The sequence below is a fragment of the Chiloscyllium plagiosum genome, unplaced genomic scaffold (genome assembly GCF_037043375.1).
Source record: "Chiloscyllium plagiosum isolate Xiang-an unplaced genomic scaffold, Cpla_swu_hap1 HiC_scaffold_5, whole genome shotgun sequence".
Taxonomy (NCBI): Eukaryota; Metazoa; Chordata; class Chondrichthyes; order Orectolobiformes; family Hemiscylliidae; genus Chiloscyllium; species Chiloscyllium plagiosum.
The window spans coordinates 13,173,479-13,191,672 of NW_028270143.1; the positions used below are offsets into that span (position 1 = coordinate 13,173,479).

The 18,194-nt window shown below is 40.4% G+C and overlaps 1 protein-coding gene across 5 annotated transcripts in view; it reads right to left on the bottom strand.

Annotated features, from left to right (window-relative positions):
• The window catches only part of adcy2b (adenylate cyclase 2b (brain)), a 627,652-nt gene that overhangs the window by 165,664 nt on the left and 443,794 nt on the right, over nucleotides 1–18,194 (bottom strand). For all 5 annotated transcript variants that reach the window (XM_087986815.1, XM_087986818.1, XM_043689618.2 and 2 more), the window contains one exon: nucleotides 4,996–5,150. In XM_087986815.1, the coding sequence (XP_087842941.1) occupies nucleotides 4,996–5,150 (155 nt within the window). The remainder of the gene's footprint in view (nucleotides 1–4,995; nucleotides 5,151–18,194) is intronic.

Below are 18,194 nucleotides of genomic sequence, written 5' to 3' on the forward strand. Positions count from 1 at the left end.
GGAGAGTTGACGTTTTGAGCATAAGTTTTTCATCAGGAATGCTGGGTGGGGGAGCAAGGGGGCTGAGAGATAAATGGGAGGAGGGTGTTGTGGGGGGGGGGGGGGGGGGGCTGGGGGAGGGTAGCTAGGAATGCAATAGGTGGCTGGGGGATGGTGGGAGATGGTGATAAGTCAGAGTGGAGGGTGGAGCCAATAGGTGGGAAGGAGCATGGACAGGTAGGGCAGTTCAAGAGAGCGGTGCTGAGTTGGAGGATTATGCAGTTCTCACTTTCTCCCAATTAGCCCTTTCCAACATTCATTATGATCATCCAACTCAATAGGCTATTTGAGCTTTTCCACAATATCCTTTAATCCCGTTAATCCCGAGTGCTGTATCCAACTCCTTCCTGAAATCGTACAATGTTTTGGCCTTGACTGCTTTCTGTGGTACTGAACTCCACAGGTTCGTCACTCTTTGGGTAAAGAAATTTCTCACCAGCTTTGCCCTAAATGCCCTGTATCATTAGACTGTGACCCCTGGTTCTGGACTCATCTGCCGTTGGGAATATCCTTCCTGCATCTCTTAGCCCCTCTCCTCATAAGGCAGTCCCATCATCCCAGGTATCAGTCTGGTAAACCTTTGTTGTATTTGCCTTCCTTAGATAAGGGGACCCAAACTGCACAAAGTACTTTAGGCGTTGCCTCATTAAAGCCCTGCATAATTGCAACAAGACATCCCTGCTCCTGTACTGGAATCCTCTGACCATGAAGGCCAGTATACTATTTGCTTTCTTTACCAGCCACTGCACCTGCATGTTTACCTTCAATGAAAACTTCATACATTCTTTGTCCTGAGTCAGATGATGCATTATTTTACAGCAATAGTGTGCAATCCCAAAGGACATATTAACATGTTAATAAAAGAAGAGGATAATAGCTCATTGATCATGCTTTTAATAACTTATTTTCCAAAACAATTTTAGTTGCAAATTAACATAAAAAGGCATCAGAAGAAGTTTATGTTGCAGCAGAAAATACAATTTTACTTTCCTTAAAGTGGAATACTGACTTTTAAAATTGCTATCTGTAAGAAAATGTAGTCATCATTTTATAAATGACATTTACCACAGCAAGATTTTTTTTTATTATGGCAGGGGCAGTTTCCCTTTCTACAATTGTTTATCAGGTTGTGAATTTTTCAGAATAAGCCAATCTTGTCCATTTCACCAACTTGGAATACAGCATACAGCAGCTGTAATATTGTATCCTGCACTCTGTTCTGATACCCTGATGCAATTGTATAGTATGATCTGCCTGTAAAACGTGTAAGAAATCAGTTTTCAATGTGCCTTGATACATATGACAGTAATAAATAAAATTAGTACTCTAAACTGGTTTTCCTGTAAATACTTGCTGTGTTAATTGTACAATCATTGGAGGTACTGCTCTTATAGTAAGAAGGTCTCAATTTACTGTTGTCAGTTCTCTCTGATATATGCAAGCTCAAAATTGGTTTAAACTATATTTACAGAAAAGTCCTGTAATTTGCCGGGATCATGTCCCTTGTAAACAGTCATTTTCACAAAGAGAGAACATTGCAAACTGTGTATATGTAGTGCATACTTTCTGCACTAGGAAGCGAACTTTCCTCTGTTTTAAAAGTATAACAAAGCAAAGATTGAACTCAAAGGGTGAAAAATTGTATGGCAAACTTTGCACAGGAAAGCAAATTCACAACAAACAGACACGAACGGTGGAATTTTACTATGTATCATGCTGGGTTTTTTTTAGAACAGAATAGAATATCCTTTTATTTAAATCATAAATATTTCAATGTGTATATCTCCATTGTTCACAACCAATGAATATACAGTTTATTTGGATATTTTGGAAATGTGAAAACCACAGGCCGGGGAAGCATTAACGCTCATCCCTAATTGTCCTTGACAGGATGGTAGTCAAATACCATCCTGAAATGCCACCTTACCCATCCACCCCTCTCCACACGATTTATCCAGTTGGCAAACAACCTACCTTCCACTGTGCCACCCAGTGACCTTTCCTTCTGGCCTCACGCACACTCATTTATGGAAAAATACACAAAGCTGTTTAAATGGCCTAAAGATTTTGAGTGTGTTAGTGAATGAAAACTCACCAGAATGAAAGGAGCATAGCTCGTCTTTCCCTGGTGATACTGGGCCATGAAGGAGAGCTCCAATATCAGGCATGTCCTTGCATTTCTGAAGAAACTGGAAGGCCTGACCAACAACATTAACCGTGATTGTTGCTGAAAATATTAGGAGTAAGGGCTGCAACCTAATGGTGATTTTCACACCCAGAACATTAGGATCAAAGGGGCTTGCAATGGTGACCGAAAGGAGAAATGTCTGACTTAATTTAAGTCAGTCACATGTTATAAGACGCTGAGGAATTCCCCAACATGTGCACACCCTGTTACTTACTTAAGAGCTTTGAACTTTAGTTGCTGGTTTTATCCTTCTCAGACCAATCCTAAATCATGGCCAGAACCATGCAGATGTGAACTATTTGCCTAATACATACTTTGTTTTTATGCAGATTTATTGACAGCTTTTTATTGCATGTGTAAAACCAACTCAGGATATTAAACAAATCAGCTCGTGTCAAACCACTCCACCACCCAGAGCAATATTCATCCTCACTTGTTGACGGTGTTTACTATCTAGTCTCTGAATTGAGCTCAAAGCTCTCTGTCCCCCTGCACTTCCGGTAGTGGCCACCTGACCCTTCCCCCAGCACCACAAACAGCACTCACATAGCAGCTCTCCTGTCCCCAGTCTTCTCTGTTGCACCAGGCAATACTCACCTCATCCCATATACAGTAATGGATAATGCTCAATGCAACACTTGACCCTATCCCTGCTCAGCTCTACCCACACTCCAACTCTTGACTCATCTTTGAGAATCCCTAGCTCCTCTCTATCTGCTGCAGAAGAGTTAGCATAGTCAGAGAGTGCAGGTGCGGGTGGGGAAGGTTGGGATGAGCATTTCCTGTTTGTGTCAGGTGAACGAGGTGAAACACAGTGAACACTTTTGGGGTGAGAGAAGTGGGTGAATATCATCAGGATAAGAGATCAGGGGTATGAACATTTTTTGAGGCAAGACAGAGGGGTGGCAAACACTCTCAGGGACAGAAAGAAAGGATGCACATTATCAGAGAGTTGAAGAGGGTAACAGTACTTTCCGGGGCGAGGCTGTGCTTTTTCAGAGGTTGACAACTCTGTTTAAAACAATGCAATGAACTGAAGGCAGACCTTAACATCAGTGTCTTCCTGTGAGAAAACAGGACATGACTTCACTGGAATTGCATCCTATAATATACCTCATGAATCCCGGAACTTCTGTTGGGTTTGGCATTTCCAGGTGAAGAAGCCCCAACATAAATTGCTAAGTGTGCAGTTTAAATTGCCATCAGTATTTGGTGACCCTTTTCAGCCGGTGACAAGTGGTGTCCCGCAGGGTTCAGTGTTGGGGCCACAGCTGTTCACATTATATATTAGTGATCTGGATGAAGGGACTGGGGGCATTCTAGCGAAGTTTGCCGATGATACAAAGTTAGGTGGTCAGGCAGGTAGTCCTGAGGAAGTGGGGAGGCTGCAGAAGGAACTAGACAGTTTGGAGGAGTGGTCCAGGAAATGGCTGATGGAATTCAATGTGAGCAAATGCGAGGTCTTGCACTTTGGAAAAAAGAATAGAAGCATGGACTACTTTCTAAACAGTGAGAAAATTTGTAAAGCCAAAGTACAGAGGGATCTGGGAGTGCTAGCTGAGGATTCTCTAAAGGTAAACATGCAGGTTGAGTCCGTGATTAAGAAAGCAAATGCAATGTTGTCAATTATCTCAAGAGGGTTGGAATATAAAAGCACCGTTGTGCTACTGAGACTTTATAAAGCTCTGGTTAGGCCCCATTTGGAGTACTGTGTCTAGTTTTGGTCCCCACACCTCAGGAAGGACATATTGGCACTGGAGCGTGTCCAGCGGAGATTCACACGGATGATCCCTGGAATGGTAGGTCTAACATATGAGGAACGGCTGAGGATCCTGGGATTGTATTCATTGGAGTTTAGAAGATTAAGGGGAGATCTAATAGAAACTTACAAGATAATACATGGCTTGGAGAGGGTGGACACTAGGAAATTGTTTCCGTTAGGTGAGGAGACTAGGACCCGTGGACACAGCCTTAGAATTAGAGGGGGTAAATTCAGAACAGAAATGCGGAGACATTTCTTCAGCCAGAGAGTGGTGGGCCTGTGGAATTCATTGCCACAGAGTGCAGTGGAGGCTGGGACGCTAAATGTCTTCAAGGCAGAAACTGATAAATTCTTGATGTCACAAGGAATTAAGGGCTAGGGGGAGAATGCGGGTAAGTGGAGTTGAAATGCTCATCAGCCATGATTGAATGGTGGAGTGGACTCAATGGGCCGAATGGCCTTACTTCCGCTCCTATGTCTTATGGTCTTATGGCCTTATAATGTTGACTGGAATCTTTGGTCCCTTGAGGAATTCACATTGTGAAAATGGAGAAAAGGAGACAATTCAAAGCGAGAAAATGGGAGAAAGACTAGGACCATACTGTTGAAACATACAAGCGTGTCTTATGGTTAGGCACTTGTATAAAAATTCAAAAACTGCCATTTTACTAAATCAAACCTTCCATCAAACTTTAAAGAGACTGAAACTGATAGCCAAACATCTGATGCATCAACCACAACCAAAGCTGAAACAAATGGGCCAGTGACCTCACAAAAGAAATAAATGGAAAAATATATTCCGCATCTTATTTTAATCCTGATAATAATGTGGATGGAGATATATTAGTTTGCTGTTTTCAACATTTCTGAATTACTGCATGGAAATAAAGACATAAAACCCACATGATAACATAACTTTGCCAAGTGTTTCTTTATAAACATGTTACAACATTGTCAAGTTGGTTTTTGTGTACGTTTTCATATGTTTAAGACAAAATGAAAGTACCTCACATTTGTGTGCCTCTTCACATACAAATTGTGAAAGTTATTTGTATTTTCTAGCTGGCAGTGACCAGATTTTGGTCCTTGTAATCGCTGAATGATTTCAGCCTTCATCTCCATGGCAATATGTGCAGGAAGCAACGACAGTAATAGACGTTCCTTTGGAAAGAGGAGGAAAAGAAACAAAAAATTAAATGTTATATAACATCACAATTTCTCATTTCTTACTAATGCTTAAGTTGTTTGAATGGAAACAGAAATAGCAAGATTGTGATAGATGATTTTGCATCAAAATGGCAACTGATGTACTTCTGCAAAATTTCAACATGGCCCATGCTGGACACCTTCTGAATGAGGGCATTGTCTTGACTTAAACATGCACAACTGAAAATATGTTCAGTGGCAAAAGGGACATCCCAGCACCACCGGTAAGCTTCTGATTATAGATGTGGATGGTCCAAAACCAACACCTTGTTATTTTTGATTGGTAAAAGAATATTGCTTGGTACTAAAATTGAATGAAGGAGTAGTAGAAATGAATGTTATATCATTTGATAAAGTTGCCACAAAACTGAAATGGTGAAAAGATAATTGAGCTTCTACAGAGTGCTTTAGTGATTAAAGTTTTGGAAGTCTATCCATCCCTTTCAGAAGGCAAATCAGGTGGCTATGACAGAGTAAAGAATGCTGTTCTTGGTACATATAATTTATCTCCAGAAGCACACAGATAATCATTTGAAATGAAACCCAAATAAACCTTCATGGAATTTTCTAGAGAAAAGAAAATGGTGATGATAGGTGGTCCAGATTGCTGATGGCTGACCAAGACTTTGAGAACGTTGGGAAATCTTTTTTTGTGCAAACATAAAATTAGTGTCTACTATGGATTAAGATCCCACCTAGATGAACGTAAAGTTTGCAGAAATGGCAGGTGATCACAGATTGATTCAAAATCACTTTAGTGATAGGCTCCACTTTGGAAGCTAACAAAGAAACTGAAGAGAGAGGATTTGATGGTGAAAAGAATGCTGAGAGAGATTACAGAAGGTGAAGACATAGGCACTCCTCAAGTTTGTAAAAAAGCAAGTCTGGGTGGTTTTAAGCTTGATTTGATGGATTTGATTTATTACAATGGACACGCGAAGGCTGAATACTGCACAGTGATCTTCCAGAGAATACTGTCCTCGTGATAAAGATTATGATAAGCTATCCTGTGTTTTCTGATAGCATAAATCAGTATTGAGGAAATTATTGAAGTTTTCTGTCAAATCATGTGTTGTAGCTCGAAAGGGCTATGGAAAGATCATACTTCTGTAAGACATTTCTCTTTCAAGAGATGGACGTGTGATCATCCATTGCTTTGGGAAAAGCCAGAATATATTTTTTTCTGCTTTGATCTTTTTAAAACAGAGGGAACTGGGAAGTAATTCTGAAAGAAGATTGATTGGGTTACTGACTATGCCACTAAAGTCCAGGGAAAAGCCAACCTTGCCCGAGATTGCCGTGAGGATAAACAACCAAGAGCAAAGGGTAAATAGAAAGCTAAAACCTGTGTTGGATTTCAGTTTATAGTTTTTTTTTGGTTTGGCAGTTCAAAAGACATTAGGAATTTGTGTGAGAGGGAGAAAGCTCTCTAAATAGAGTAATTCTCTGTTTGGCAGTTGTCAAACAAAAGCAGGTCTCTGCAAACAGAGAAGGGACTATGTTAATGTGTGTGCTATATAGTTAGCAAGGATAGAGAGCTGAAGCCAGGAAGGAAAAGGGATTGTGAATTGGACATGACTCACTGCTGCTGTTATAACAGGGATATAAGAAGGGAGTCTCCAGGGATTCTGTGCTACCTGTACTGTAAACCTGAGTGAGAGAGGATTTGTAGATGGTGCCTTGTTGGTAGTAATTAATTCTGGGAATTTCAGGTGCTGACAAATCTAATTCAAGAAAGAATTGAATGGGATATTCTACATAGTGGAGTCAATTTGGAAGGACTGTGAGATTGCACAGGTGTCTGATTAGTACGGAAAATGATGCAAATACTTGTAACTACAGGAGGGCTAGACTTGCTGCAGCAGGTATCTGAAGTAAAATTTATCTTTGTTTGACTTATCTTTCAGCTGTCACTTAGTGCTTTGATTATGTTAATTTTAGTTATTTTGTTAAATATAAAAGTTTTATAATGTGAAATCCTTGCTAGGGCTTTATTTTCTGCTGGCATTGTGGGGCTTCCTTTTTTTTTGTCATGTTTTGACCTCTCCAAGTATCATCACAATTGATTACAATATAATGAATGATGTGTTAGTTACTGTTCACTTGGAATCCACGTTGTTGTGGTAACGTGGATGTTGTATACACCTGACAGACTGAAGCAGTAGACAGTGATGGTAGAGATAGTGTTTACATCATATGGCTGACCAGGAATCTCTGCCACTAACTTTTGACCAGCATTTGGCAAATCTTGAAAGGAATTACAGATTCCACATTATCAATGCACTTTTCTCACTTATCAAATCTTGGGTGGGACTCAAACTCAGAGCTTCTTGCTCAGAAATAGTATGACCTCCATACTGTGAACAATTTCACAACCTAAATGTGCTCCAGTCTTTAACATAGAACACATTCTAGACATCTCAGTATTGAATAGTAATGAATACATTATTTGAAAAAGCGTAGTTGCCTTCTGGCTTCACATCACTTTGATTTTTATCTCCATCTTGAACATTCTTGATATACATCTAAGCTTTAAAAATAGATAACAGGAAAAATGGTTAAGTATTTGCTTCAACAACTGTCTTTCATCTTAAATCAGAAAATGCATCAAACATAGTTACATTTTGAGAAATGTATAGTAGATGTTTTAACTTAGCATCAGATAAAGCTAATCTTTTCATGTTGTTGTTTGTGATGTGCATCTAGAGCTGTTTGGTCTGACACAAATCAATATCCTGCTGTGTTAGTTCTTTCTGGTTTTAGTTTTGAATTAATTTTCCTGTCAACGATTTCTCATTTTAATAGCTAGTAAGCAGGAAATACATGAAACTGCTAAGAATAATTCCACTTTTATGCACACCGCTGACATAATGGATGAGTAATTTGATTGAGAAATGAACAATCACGTAAGCCTTCAAAATAATAGGCAGGAAAGATCCACTCATTTCAGGTGAAAATATTCTGTGATTTATTTTTATACTATTCTAATATTTTTATACTATTCTAGTATGATATAGAAACTTTATGTTTGTGTGTATATATAGCATGGATATCCAGAAAGCCACATCATTCACTACTATATCAAAAGAACAGTTTGTCAGTCTGCAGCACATGGTGACATCTGTGAAATACACAAAGAAAGCTCCAGCATTTGTCTGTAAAGTGGGAACATTTTGAACTGCCAAGAACCACGAGACGCACTGTACCACCAACCATACTGATATAGGGAAAAAGGTTATGCAGCAGAAACAGGTTAGTGAAAGGCAAGACAATACAGAGGAGGAAAGTCAGGCTTCTAATGCCTGTTCAAGGCCCCTTGTCCAAATTGGGGTGCCCTAAAACACACCTAGCTACACCAGACAAGTCAGCTTTTTATGTAGCCTCTGTAGAGATTCATGGGAAAACCTTTATTTTGTTAAACAGTACTTGTGGGAATTTTGAAAACAGATGGGGCAGGTATCTCTCTCTCTCTCCCTCTCACACTCACACACCACATGCCATACTTTTAATCATCTTATCCCAGTAATGACAATACTTGTGAATTTCTGATCTGCAACTTGTGAATTTCTGATCTGATCTGATAGCTCAAGCAAATTAGGCACTGCCAGTGAACTTGTACGTGGGCTTCAGGGATTTTTTTTTTAAACGATTCTTCCGCATATGTACACCTAGCTTGTGACTGTGTACCTAAACCTGGCTGGTTAAAATTATGCGGGTAATTTGCTTCCAGAGAACAGAATTCAGAGGTCAACAACATTTTCATCATATTCTGGTACTCAAATTGTATCAGTTGCAACACACTATTTGAAGACATCAGTGGCCTGCCACTATCTGTAGAATACCATTATGTCTTTTCAAAACGAGATTTTTGCACAACAGAATTGCAGTTGGTAAATTTCTGCTGAGAACTGCAAAATGTGAGTAAAGCAGCAATTCCAGACTATCTGGCATAATCAAATCAGATTTTGTTCCATGTGCTTGAAGTTGGCAATGGTAGAGAATCAGTCAGATGTAAATTATAATGTTCAGGAGAGGATGTTCCACTACTAATCACATTTGATCCTGACTAGTATAAAAGGCAGAGTACCCTTGGAGTGTTTAATTGGTCTCTCAAAACATTTCAATGATCACTTTACAAAAGACAGTTTTTAAGTGAGACAGAGAGACCCAGAGACTCCAAGTTGCTGAAATGGCACTGTGTGCCTGTGTTCAGATGCTGGCATACAGGCTGGCGAAAACAGTGACAATAGACAATAGGTGCAGGAGTGAAATGATGGAGCGTCATAAATAAATTAGCGTCGCTGAAAAGACCAAGGAGTGTCTATCTGGGAGTTCAAGAAAACTCATGGGTATCATCAGCTTGGTGAAGCGAGCTGTTTGGTAAACATCTGAAATTGCACTGGTAATAAGGATTCAGAGGAATGCAGTCTCAGAAGAGATTGAACTACCACAGTATGATGTGGAGGTGCCAGTGTTGGACTGGGGTGGACAAAGCTAAAAATCACACAACACCAGGTTATAGTCCAACAGGTTTATTTGGAAGCACTAGCTTTCAGAATGCTGATCCTTCATCAGGGAGCTGTGGAGAAGGACCTGTTGCTATAAAATCTGTGTCTTATTATCCTGCTCCATAGCTACCTGAGCTACACCAAAAGCTAGTAGTTCCAAATAAACCTGTTGGACTATAACCTGGTGTTGTGTGATTTTTAATTTTTATCATAATATGAGCAGTCATCCAAACAGTCCATAAAAGAACAGCTTTGATGGGAGCTCTGAGGATAGATCTCTAATGTAAAGAATTGAAATTCCTTGAGAAGGAGGTAAAGTTTAATGAGATCCAGTGAGCTACCGTGTCTAACAAATGTTGGACACTCTTGCAACTTTTGCAAGTGTGGTCCAGCTTGCTGAACATTTGAACAGATCCAGCAATCTTTGGAACTTCTGCCCTACGTGCCCGGCATCACATTAGCACTGAAATTCATTTGTTATATGACCAGAAGACCATAAGACATAGGAGCGGAAGTAAGGCCATTCGGCCCATCGAGTCCACTCCGCCATTCAATCATGGCTGATGGGCATTTCAACTCCACTTACCCGCATTCTCCCCGTAGCCCTTAATTCCTTGTGACATCAAGAATTTATCAATTTCTGCCTTGAAGACATTTAGCATCCCAGCCTCCACTGCACTCTGTGGCAATGAATTCCACAGGCCCACCACTCTCTGGCTAAAGAAATGACTCCGCATTTCTGTTCTGAATTTACCCCGTCTACTTCTAAGGCTGTGTCCACAGGTCCTAGTCTCCTCACCTAACGGAAACAATTTCCTAGCGTCCACCCTCTCCAAGCCATGTATTATCTTGTAAGTTTCTATTAAATCTCCCCTTAATCTTCTAAACTCCAATGAATACAATCCCAGGATCCTCAGCCGTTCCTCATATGTTAGACCTACCATTCCAGGGATCATCCGTGTGAATCTCCGCTGGACACGCTCCAGTGCCAGTATGTCCTTCCTGAGGTGTGGGGACCAAAACTGGACACAGTACTCCAAATGGGGCCGAAACAGAGCTTTATAAAGTCTCAGTAGCACAACGGTGCTTTTATATTCCAACCCTCTTGAGATAATTGACAACATTGCATTTGCTTTCTTAATCACGGATTCAACCTGCATGCTTACCTTTAGAGAATCCTCAACTGGCACTCCCAGATCCTTCTGTACTTTGGCTTTACGAATTTTCTCACCGTTTAGAAAGTAGTCCATGCTTCTATTCTTTTTTCCAAAGTGCAAGACCTAGCATTTGCTCACATTGAATTCCATCAGCCATTTCCTGGACCACTCCTCCAAACTGTCTAGATCCTTCTGCAGCCTCCCCACTTCCTCAGTATACTACCTGCCTGTCCACCTAACTTTGTATCATCGGCAAACTTCGCTAGAATGCCCCCAGTCCCTTCATCCAGATCATTAATATATAATATGAACAGCTGTGGCCCCAACACTGAACCCTGCGGGACACCGCTTGTCACTGACTACCATTCCGAAAAAGAACCTTTTATCCCAACTCTCTGCCTTCTGTCAGACAGCCAATCCTCAATCCATACCAGTAGCTCACCTCGAACACCATGGGCCCTCATCTTGCTCAGCAGCCTCCCGTGTGGCACCTTATCAAAGGCCTTTTGGAAGTCTAGGTAGACCACATCCACTGGGTTTCCCCGGTCTAACCTACTTGTCACCTCTTCAAAGTACTCCAACAGGTTTGTCAGGCACGACCTCCCCTTACTAAATCCATGTTGACTTGTTCTAATCCGACCCTGGTCTTCCAAGAATTTAGAAACCTCATCCTTAATGATGGATTCTAGAATTTTACCAACAATCGAAGTTAGGCTAATTGGCCTATAATTTTCCATCTTTTGCCTTGATCCTTTCTTGAACAAGGGGGTTACAACAGCGATCTTCCAATCATCCGGGACTTTCCCTGACTCCAGTGACTTTTAAAAGATCTCAACCAACGCCTCCGCTATTTCCTCAGCCACCTCCCTCATAACTCTAGGATGTAACCCATCAGGGCCAGGAGATTTATCAATTTTAAGACCTTTTAGCTTTTCTAGCACTTTCACTTTTGTAATGGCAACCATACTCAACACAGCCCCCTGACTCCCTTTAATTGTTGAGATATTACTCATGTCTTCCATTGTGAAGACTGATGCAAAGTACTTATTAAGTTCTCCTGCTATTTCCTTATCTCCCATCACTAGGCTTCCAGCATCAGTTATATTATTTATTAGTGTGATAGAAATAATATCTTTTTGTCTTCATCGTAGTCTTGTGCTATGCCAGTGATTCTTTACTACTGTGGCTATCTGATTAGATCATTTCGAATTATAAGTGTTACGACATGGGGTAAACTCTTCTGCTTAATTTAAACCAGCAACACAGAAAGATTTATCCCGTGCAGTAATCTGTGAAAATGCGAGAGGCCAAGAACTATTTAAAGTAAAAATTAACAACTTTATTTCTTAAAGTATAACAGAGAATAATTAACTAACAGGTATTTACATCTCCTTCCTCTAACCTATCCTTTACTTTCCCTTCTATAATATTAGTCCGATAAAACCCCCAATTAAGAATTACCAAAATATTCACAGTTTAAAAACCAGGCAGTGATCAAATCTTCTCGGTATATCTTCCTCTGTGGATTTGCTCTCCAGGTCAGTGTTGATATTTTTCTCTGTGCAAACTCCTTCTCTAGACAGGTACCTCACAGAGAGTTCTGACTAGCAGCCTACATCTGTTGGTCTTTTGGCAGTTCTCCCTCAACTGTTCAATTTTTCCCGGTCTTATACCCACAAAGCATTGGATTGTGACATTGGCTTTTAATACTGTCAATATACTAAATTCAAACTGGATTGGAATTTGGTATATTTTGGGGGGCATAATTTAAACTGATTGGCCTAATTCAAATTTGTTTTTGTCTCCAGGCAACCATCTACCCTAGCTGCCGGACCATATGTTACATTGTATCTTAATCAGAACACTTGGTGCTGTCAGGTAGCTCTGCTAGCTTTTAACTCTCTTAAAGGTACAGTACACCCACATCTTCATAATATATGTTGTGTTACAATGATGGGTCAAAACTTCAAAATACAGTAGACATTTTTATCTTGCAATTCAAAAATGTATTTTAAAAGAGGGTTGTAACAGCCTTGAACAGTTGTGGTTAAAAATAAGTGGCTGTCTAGAAAGAGACCAAGACTAATGGAAGAACCCTAACACCTAAAGTATCAAAGAAATTTCAAACAGACTAGACTCTCTTGTAAATAACAAAGATGACCAGGAGCTGACAACTACCTGCTCTTGATCAAGCCAGATTATGCTTCAAGCTGCAATCACATTTTGTATAATAAAAACAAAAAAAATTGCAGATGCTGGAAATTAGAAACAAAAATAGAAATTGCTGGAAAATCTCAGCAGGTCTGGCAGCATCTGCAGAGAGAAATCAGTGTTAGCGTTACAGGTCGCTTGACCCTTCCTCAGAACAGAAGGGTCATTGGACTTGAAGTGTTAATTCTGATTTCTCTCTATAGTTGCTGCCAGACCTATTGTGCTTTTCCAGCAATTTCTATTTTGTTGTCATTTTCCTTTTAAAGAATGCAGAGAGGAGGGGTTAAAACATGGGTTTCAACTTTACTGGGGTGGACTTGTGGGACTGGATGCTCATAAAGTGTACTTTCATGGAATTCTCATTAGCTTGCTGCGAAGGTCACGGTCAAAGAGCTGTCCCTTATTTACTCTTGTGTTGAAGTCAAAGAAGGCTGTCTCTCTTTTTAAGCACTGAAAACCAGTTAAAGGAAACAACAAGAAAGAATTCGCCCTCACCCTGAATACTGAAATTCAATCACCATCAAAAGGCATCACAACTACAGAAGATAGAATACAGAATTACAGTACAGGAACAGGGCTTTCGCCCACCACATATGTGCTGACCATGATGACACTCTAAACTAATCTCACCAGAAACTCAATCTGTCAGGAAAACTAAATATAGTGAAACCAACTAATTGTTCAACTACCAATGTCAATATAACTGTAATGTCCATAGCAATGGCTGTACATTCAACTATACACTCTTCATGAACAATTCAGAGACTGATCCTTATACCTTTTTTTAAAAAAATCTTTTATCTTTTGGAATCCTTATTATTTCTATGATGAGTGTTGAGTCTTTATTACTTCTTATATTTAGAAATTATTATCTCACCATTTTTGCTAATTCAAGCAAGCCTAGTTAAATTGGTTCCTGTTAAATCATAAGTTTATTTGGTCTGGGGCGAAAAGTGTCCACAAGGTAAAGGATTCTTTTAGTTTAGCCTTGTTACAACCAACTGAAGGGATATGGATGGATATGGTTACCTTTTTTGTCTCTGTCAGTTTTTGAAAAGGTATTCATTCATTGGCAATTCATTAATCCTGCGGCCCTTCTCCAGAATCTAAGGATTCTTGGTAGATTAGTACCAGTGCATCCATTATTTCCAAAGCTGGATGTGGAGGTGCCAGTGTTGGACTAGGGTGGACAAAGTTAAAAATCACACAACACCAGATTATAGTCCAACAGATTTATTTAGATTAGATTATTTACGGTGTGGAAACAGGCCCTACCACCCAACAAGTCCACACCGTCCCTCCGAAGAGCAACCTACCCAGACCCATTCCCCTACACCTAACACTACGGGCAATTTTGCATGGCCAATTCACCTAACCTGCACAGCTTTGGATTGTGGGAGGAAACCCACGTAAAGACGGGGAGAATGTGCAAACTCCACACAGACTGTTGCCTGAGGCAGGAATTGAACACCGCTGTGAGGCAGCAGTGCTAATCATTGTGCTACGGTGCCACCCTAAACATGCTTGCAGAGTGCTGCTCCTTTGTCAGGTTGCTAGCAGGGTATGATTCACTGCTGGTAAAAGAAAAGAAACTCTCCGAGTGTTACAAGCCACCCATTAGCTGAAACAAATCAGGACAGAAGAATTTTAATCAGTCTGCAAAGCCAAGAATTTCAAAGTTAACTGATTAACCATCAATGCCTCTGCCACTAGTACCATCTAATGTAATGGCTATACCATTCTATTATCTACTCTTCATGACTGCTTCAGAGACTGAGCAGTTTTTTTAAAAGCCTTCTTGTGGACTCGTTTCTTACTCTTAATCTGTGATATTTTATTATTTCTTCTCACAACTAATAAACTCATTTTTTTGTATACTCAGAACCTGGTTAAATTTCAAAATAGAAGATTCATTTGGTCTGGGAGAAGGACATCCACAAGGGAAGAGGTTCTTTTTAAATAAACTTTGTCACAACCAACCGAGGAGGTGAACGAATAAAGAACAGCTTCTAACAATTTGGGGCAGCCCCTCTGGAACGATAATATTTAAATATTGTAATACAGAAAAGTATAGACCGAATATAAAAGTTGAAGTCCTAAATTGGAGGAAGGCAAATTTTGACGGTATTAGGCAAGAACTTTCAGAAGTTGATTGGGGGCGGATATTTGCAGGTAAAGGATGGCTGGAAAATGGGAAACCTTCAAAATGAGATAATGAGAATTCAGAGTCATTATGTTCCTGTTAGGATGAAGGGCAAGGCTAGTAGGTGTAGAAAATGTTGGGTGACTAGAGAGATTGAGGTTTTGGTCAGAAAAAGAAGAAGCATATGTCAGGTAGAGACAGCAGGGATCAAACCAATCCCAGAAGAATATAAAGGCAGTAGGAGTATACTTAAGAGGGAAATCAGAAGGGCAAAGAGGGGACATGAAATACCTTTGGCAAATAGGGTTCAAGAGAATTCAAAGGAATTGTATAAATATATTAAGGACAAAAGGGTAACTAGGGAGAGGACAGGGCCCCTTAAAGATCAGCAAGGCCACCTATGTGTGGAACCGCAGGAGATGGGTAGCCACATCTTGAAAAATGTCCATATTACAGTGGTGGTGGTTCTGGATGTCTTAAAATGCATAAAGGTGGATAAATTGCCAGGACCTGACGATTGAACTCTGTGGGAAGGTAGGGAATGATTGCTGGGCCCCTTGCTGAGATAGTTATATTGTTGATAGCCACAGATGAAGTGCCGGAAGACTGAAGGTTGGTTAACATGGTGCCATTATTGAAGAAAGGAGAAAGGGAATTAGACCAGTGACCCTGAGATGTTTTTCTCTGGGGAGCGGATCCTGATGGACATGATTTACATGTATTTGGAAAGGCAAGGATTCATTAGGGATAGACAACATGGGTTTGTGCGTGGGACATTGTGTCTCACTAACTTCATTGAGATTTTTGAAGAAGTAACAAAGAGGATTGATGAGGGCAGAGCAGTGGACGTGATCTATATGGACTTCAGTAAGGTATTCAACAATGTTCCCCATGGTAGACTGGTTAGCAAGGTTAGGTCACATGGAATACAGAGAGAGCTAGCTAGCTTGAAGGTAGGAGACAGAGGGTGGTGGTGGAGAGTTGCTTTTCAGACTAGAGGTCTGTAACCAGCAGTGTGCCACAAGGATTGGTGCTGGGTCCACTGTTTGTTTTGTCATTTATATGAATTATTTGGATGTGACCATAGGAGGTGTGATGCTAAGTTTGCAGATGACACCAAAGTTGGAGGTGTAGTGTGTTATGGACGAGGCCCGACCACTCAAAACATTCTTAAGCAGGCAGCTTTGCAATTTGTTTTGCTAAGTGTACAGTAAAAATTATCCAGATTAAGTTAGCTAGGTTGACTACCAAGTTTGAAAACAGACAAAAGTCTGTTGACAAAATTACACATTCAAACACAAAGAATAGAATAAAGAACACCTACCAAACCCAGTCTATCCAAACCAGACTTAATTATGCTGTTCCAAATATACCCAATAAGCAAACCCTCTTGAAAACAGTAAACAAAAATGGGTTAAAGTTAGAAGGGCAGAAGGGGAGTGAGAGAGAGAGAGAGAGAGAGAGAGAGAGCTCAGCTAGAGAGCTGACTACTCCCCTTTCATTGTACAGATCACTTCTAAAACAAGACCATTTTGGCCTGAAGTCTCATTTGTTTACATATAAACAAAAAAGCCTCTCCATACCCTTTAATCTCTGTACCGAACCAGTCTAATCGGAGCCAGAAGTGTTTTATTACCCCTCAGAAAAAAAACAAAGATACAGTATCCTTGAGAAAAGGAACAGCTTTCAGAAAAAAAGGGACCAGCTCTTTGACAGCACCACCTTTGAAAAAAATGAACCATCAATATCAAAAGATAGCTGCATTTTCAAAAATCCTGGTTAGTAGCCGAAACATACATATACACTATACTAACTGTAAATATGGTAAGTTTGCTGATGACACCAAAATTGGAGGTGTAGTGTGTTATGGACTAGGCGAGACCACTCAAAATGTTCTTAAGCAGGCAGTCCAGCCCATAACTTCGCAAACATGCATAACCACATGCAAATTCAGGTCGTTGCACAACCGTCACCAAATGTCTCCGTATCTCATTTGAGCCTTGATAACAATTCGGCAATCTCGTTTTTGCGACCTGCCACATGCACAACTGCCAAATTGAATGGCTACAACAACAAGCTCTATTTTTGTCTGGCATTTTTGTCCTTAAATTTTTCCACAAATGTCAATGGGTTATGATCAGTGTACATGATTGTCTCAGACACATCGCTGGCAATACAAACACTGAAATGTTGTAATGCCAATACCAAGCTCTTTCTCCACCATTGAACTTTTCTGTTGATGAACATTTAACTTCCTGGAAAAATACCCAATGGGTCTTTCTATTCCCTTGTCATCCTCCTGCAGGAGCACCGCACCGACACCCACATCACTGGCATCGATAGCCACCTTGAAAGGCTTTGTGTAATCCGGTGTGGCTAATACTGGGGCACTGGTCAACACAGTTTTTAGGCTGTCAAATGCCTGCTATCCACTGAAACATCTTGCCCTTTTTAACAATTCGGTGAGTGGAGCAGCCACAATGCTAAAGTTTGGCACAAACTTTCATTAAAATCCATTCAATACCAGGAACCATAGTACTGCTTTTTTTTGTTGACAGTGTAGGAAATTCCCCAATTACTTCCGTTTTGCATCCCGTGGGGTTGTTTGTCCATGTCTAATAACATGGCCCAGGAAGGTGACTTGGGCTTTGGCAAATTCACTTTTAGCTCGGTTTATCACCAAGCCTGCCTTCTGAAGTTGATCGAACAAGTCAGATAAATGCTGTAAGTGTTCCCTCCATGAGTGACTAAAAATCACCAGGTCATCAATATACACCACACAGTTGGGTAATCCGGCAATGATCTTAATAGTCAGTCTCTGAAATGTGGCTGGGGCGTTTTTCATACCAAATGGCATGACTTGAAACTGATATAGTCCATTTGGCATTATGAAAGCTGAAATAGCTTTTGCTCTCTCTGACAGAGGTATTCGCCAGTAGTCTCTGAGCAAGTCCAACTTAGAAATGTAAGTTGCTTGTCC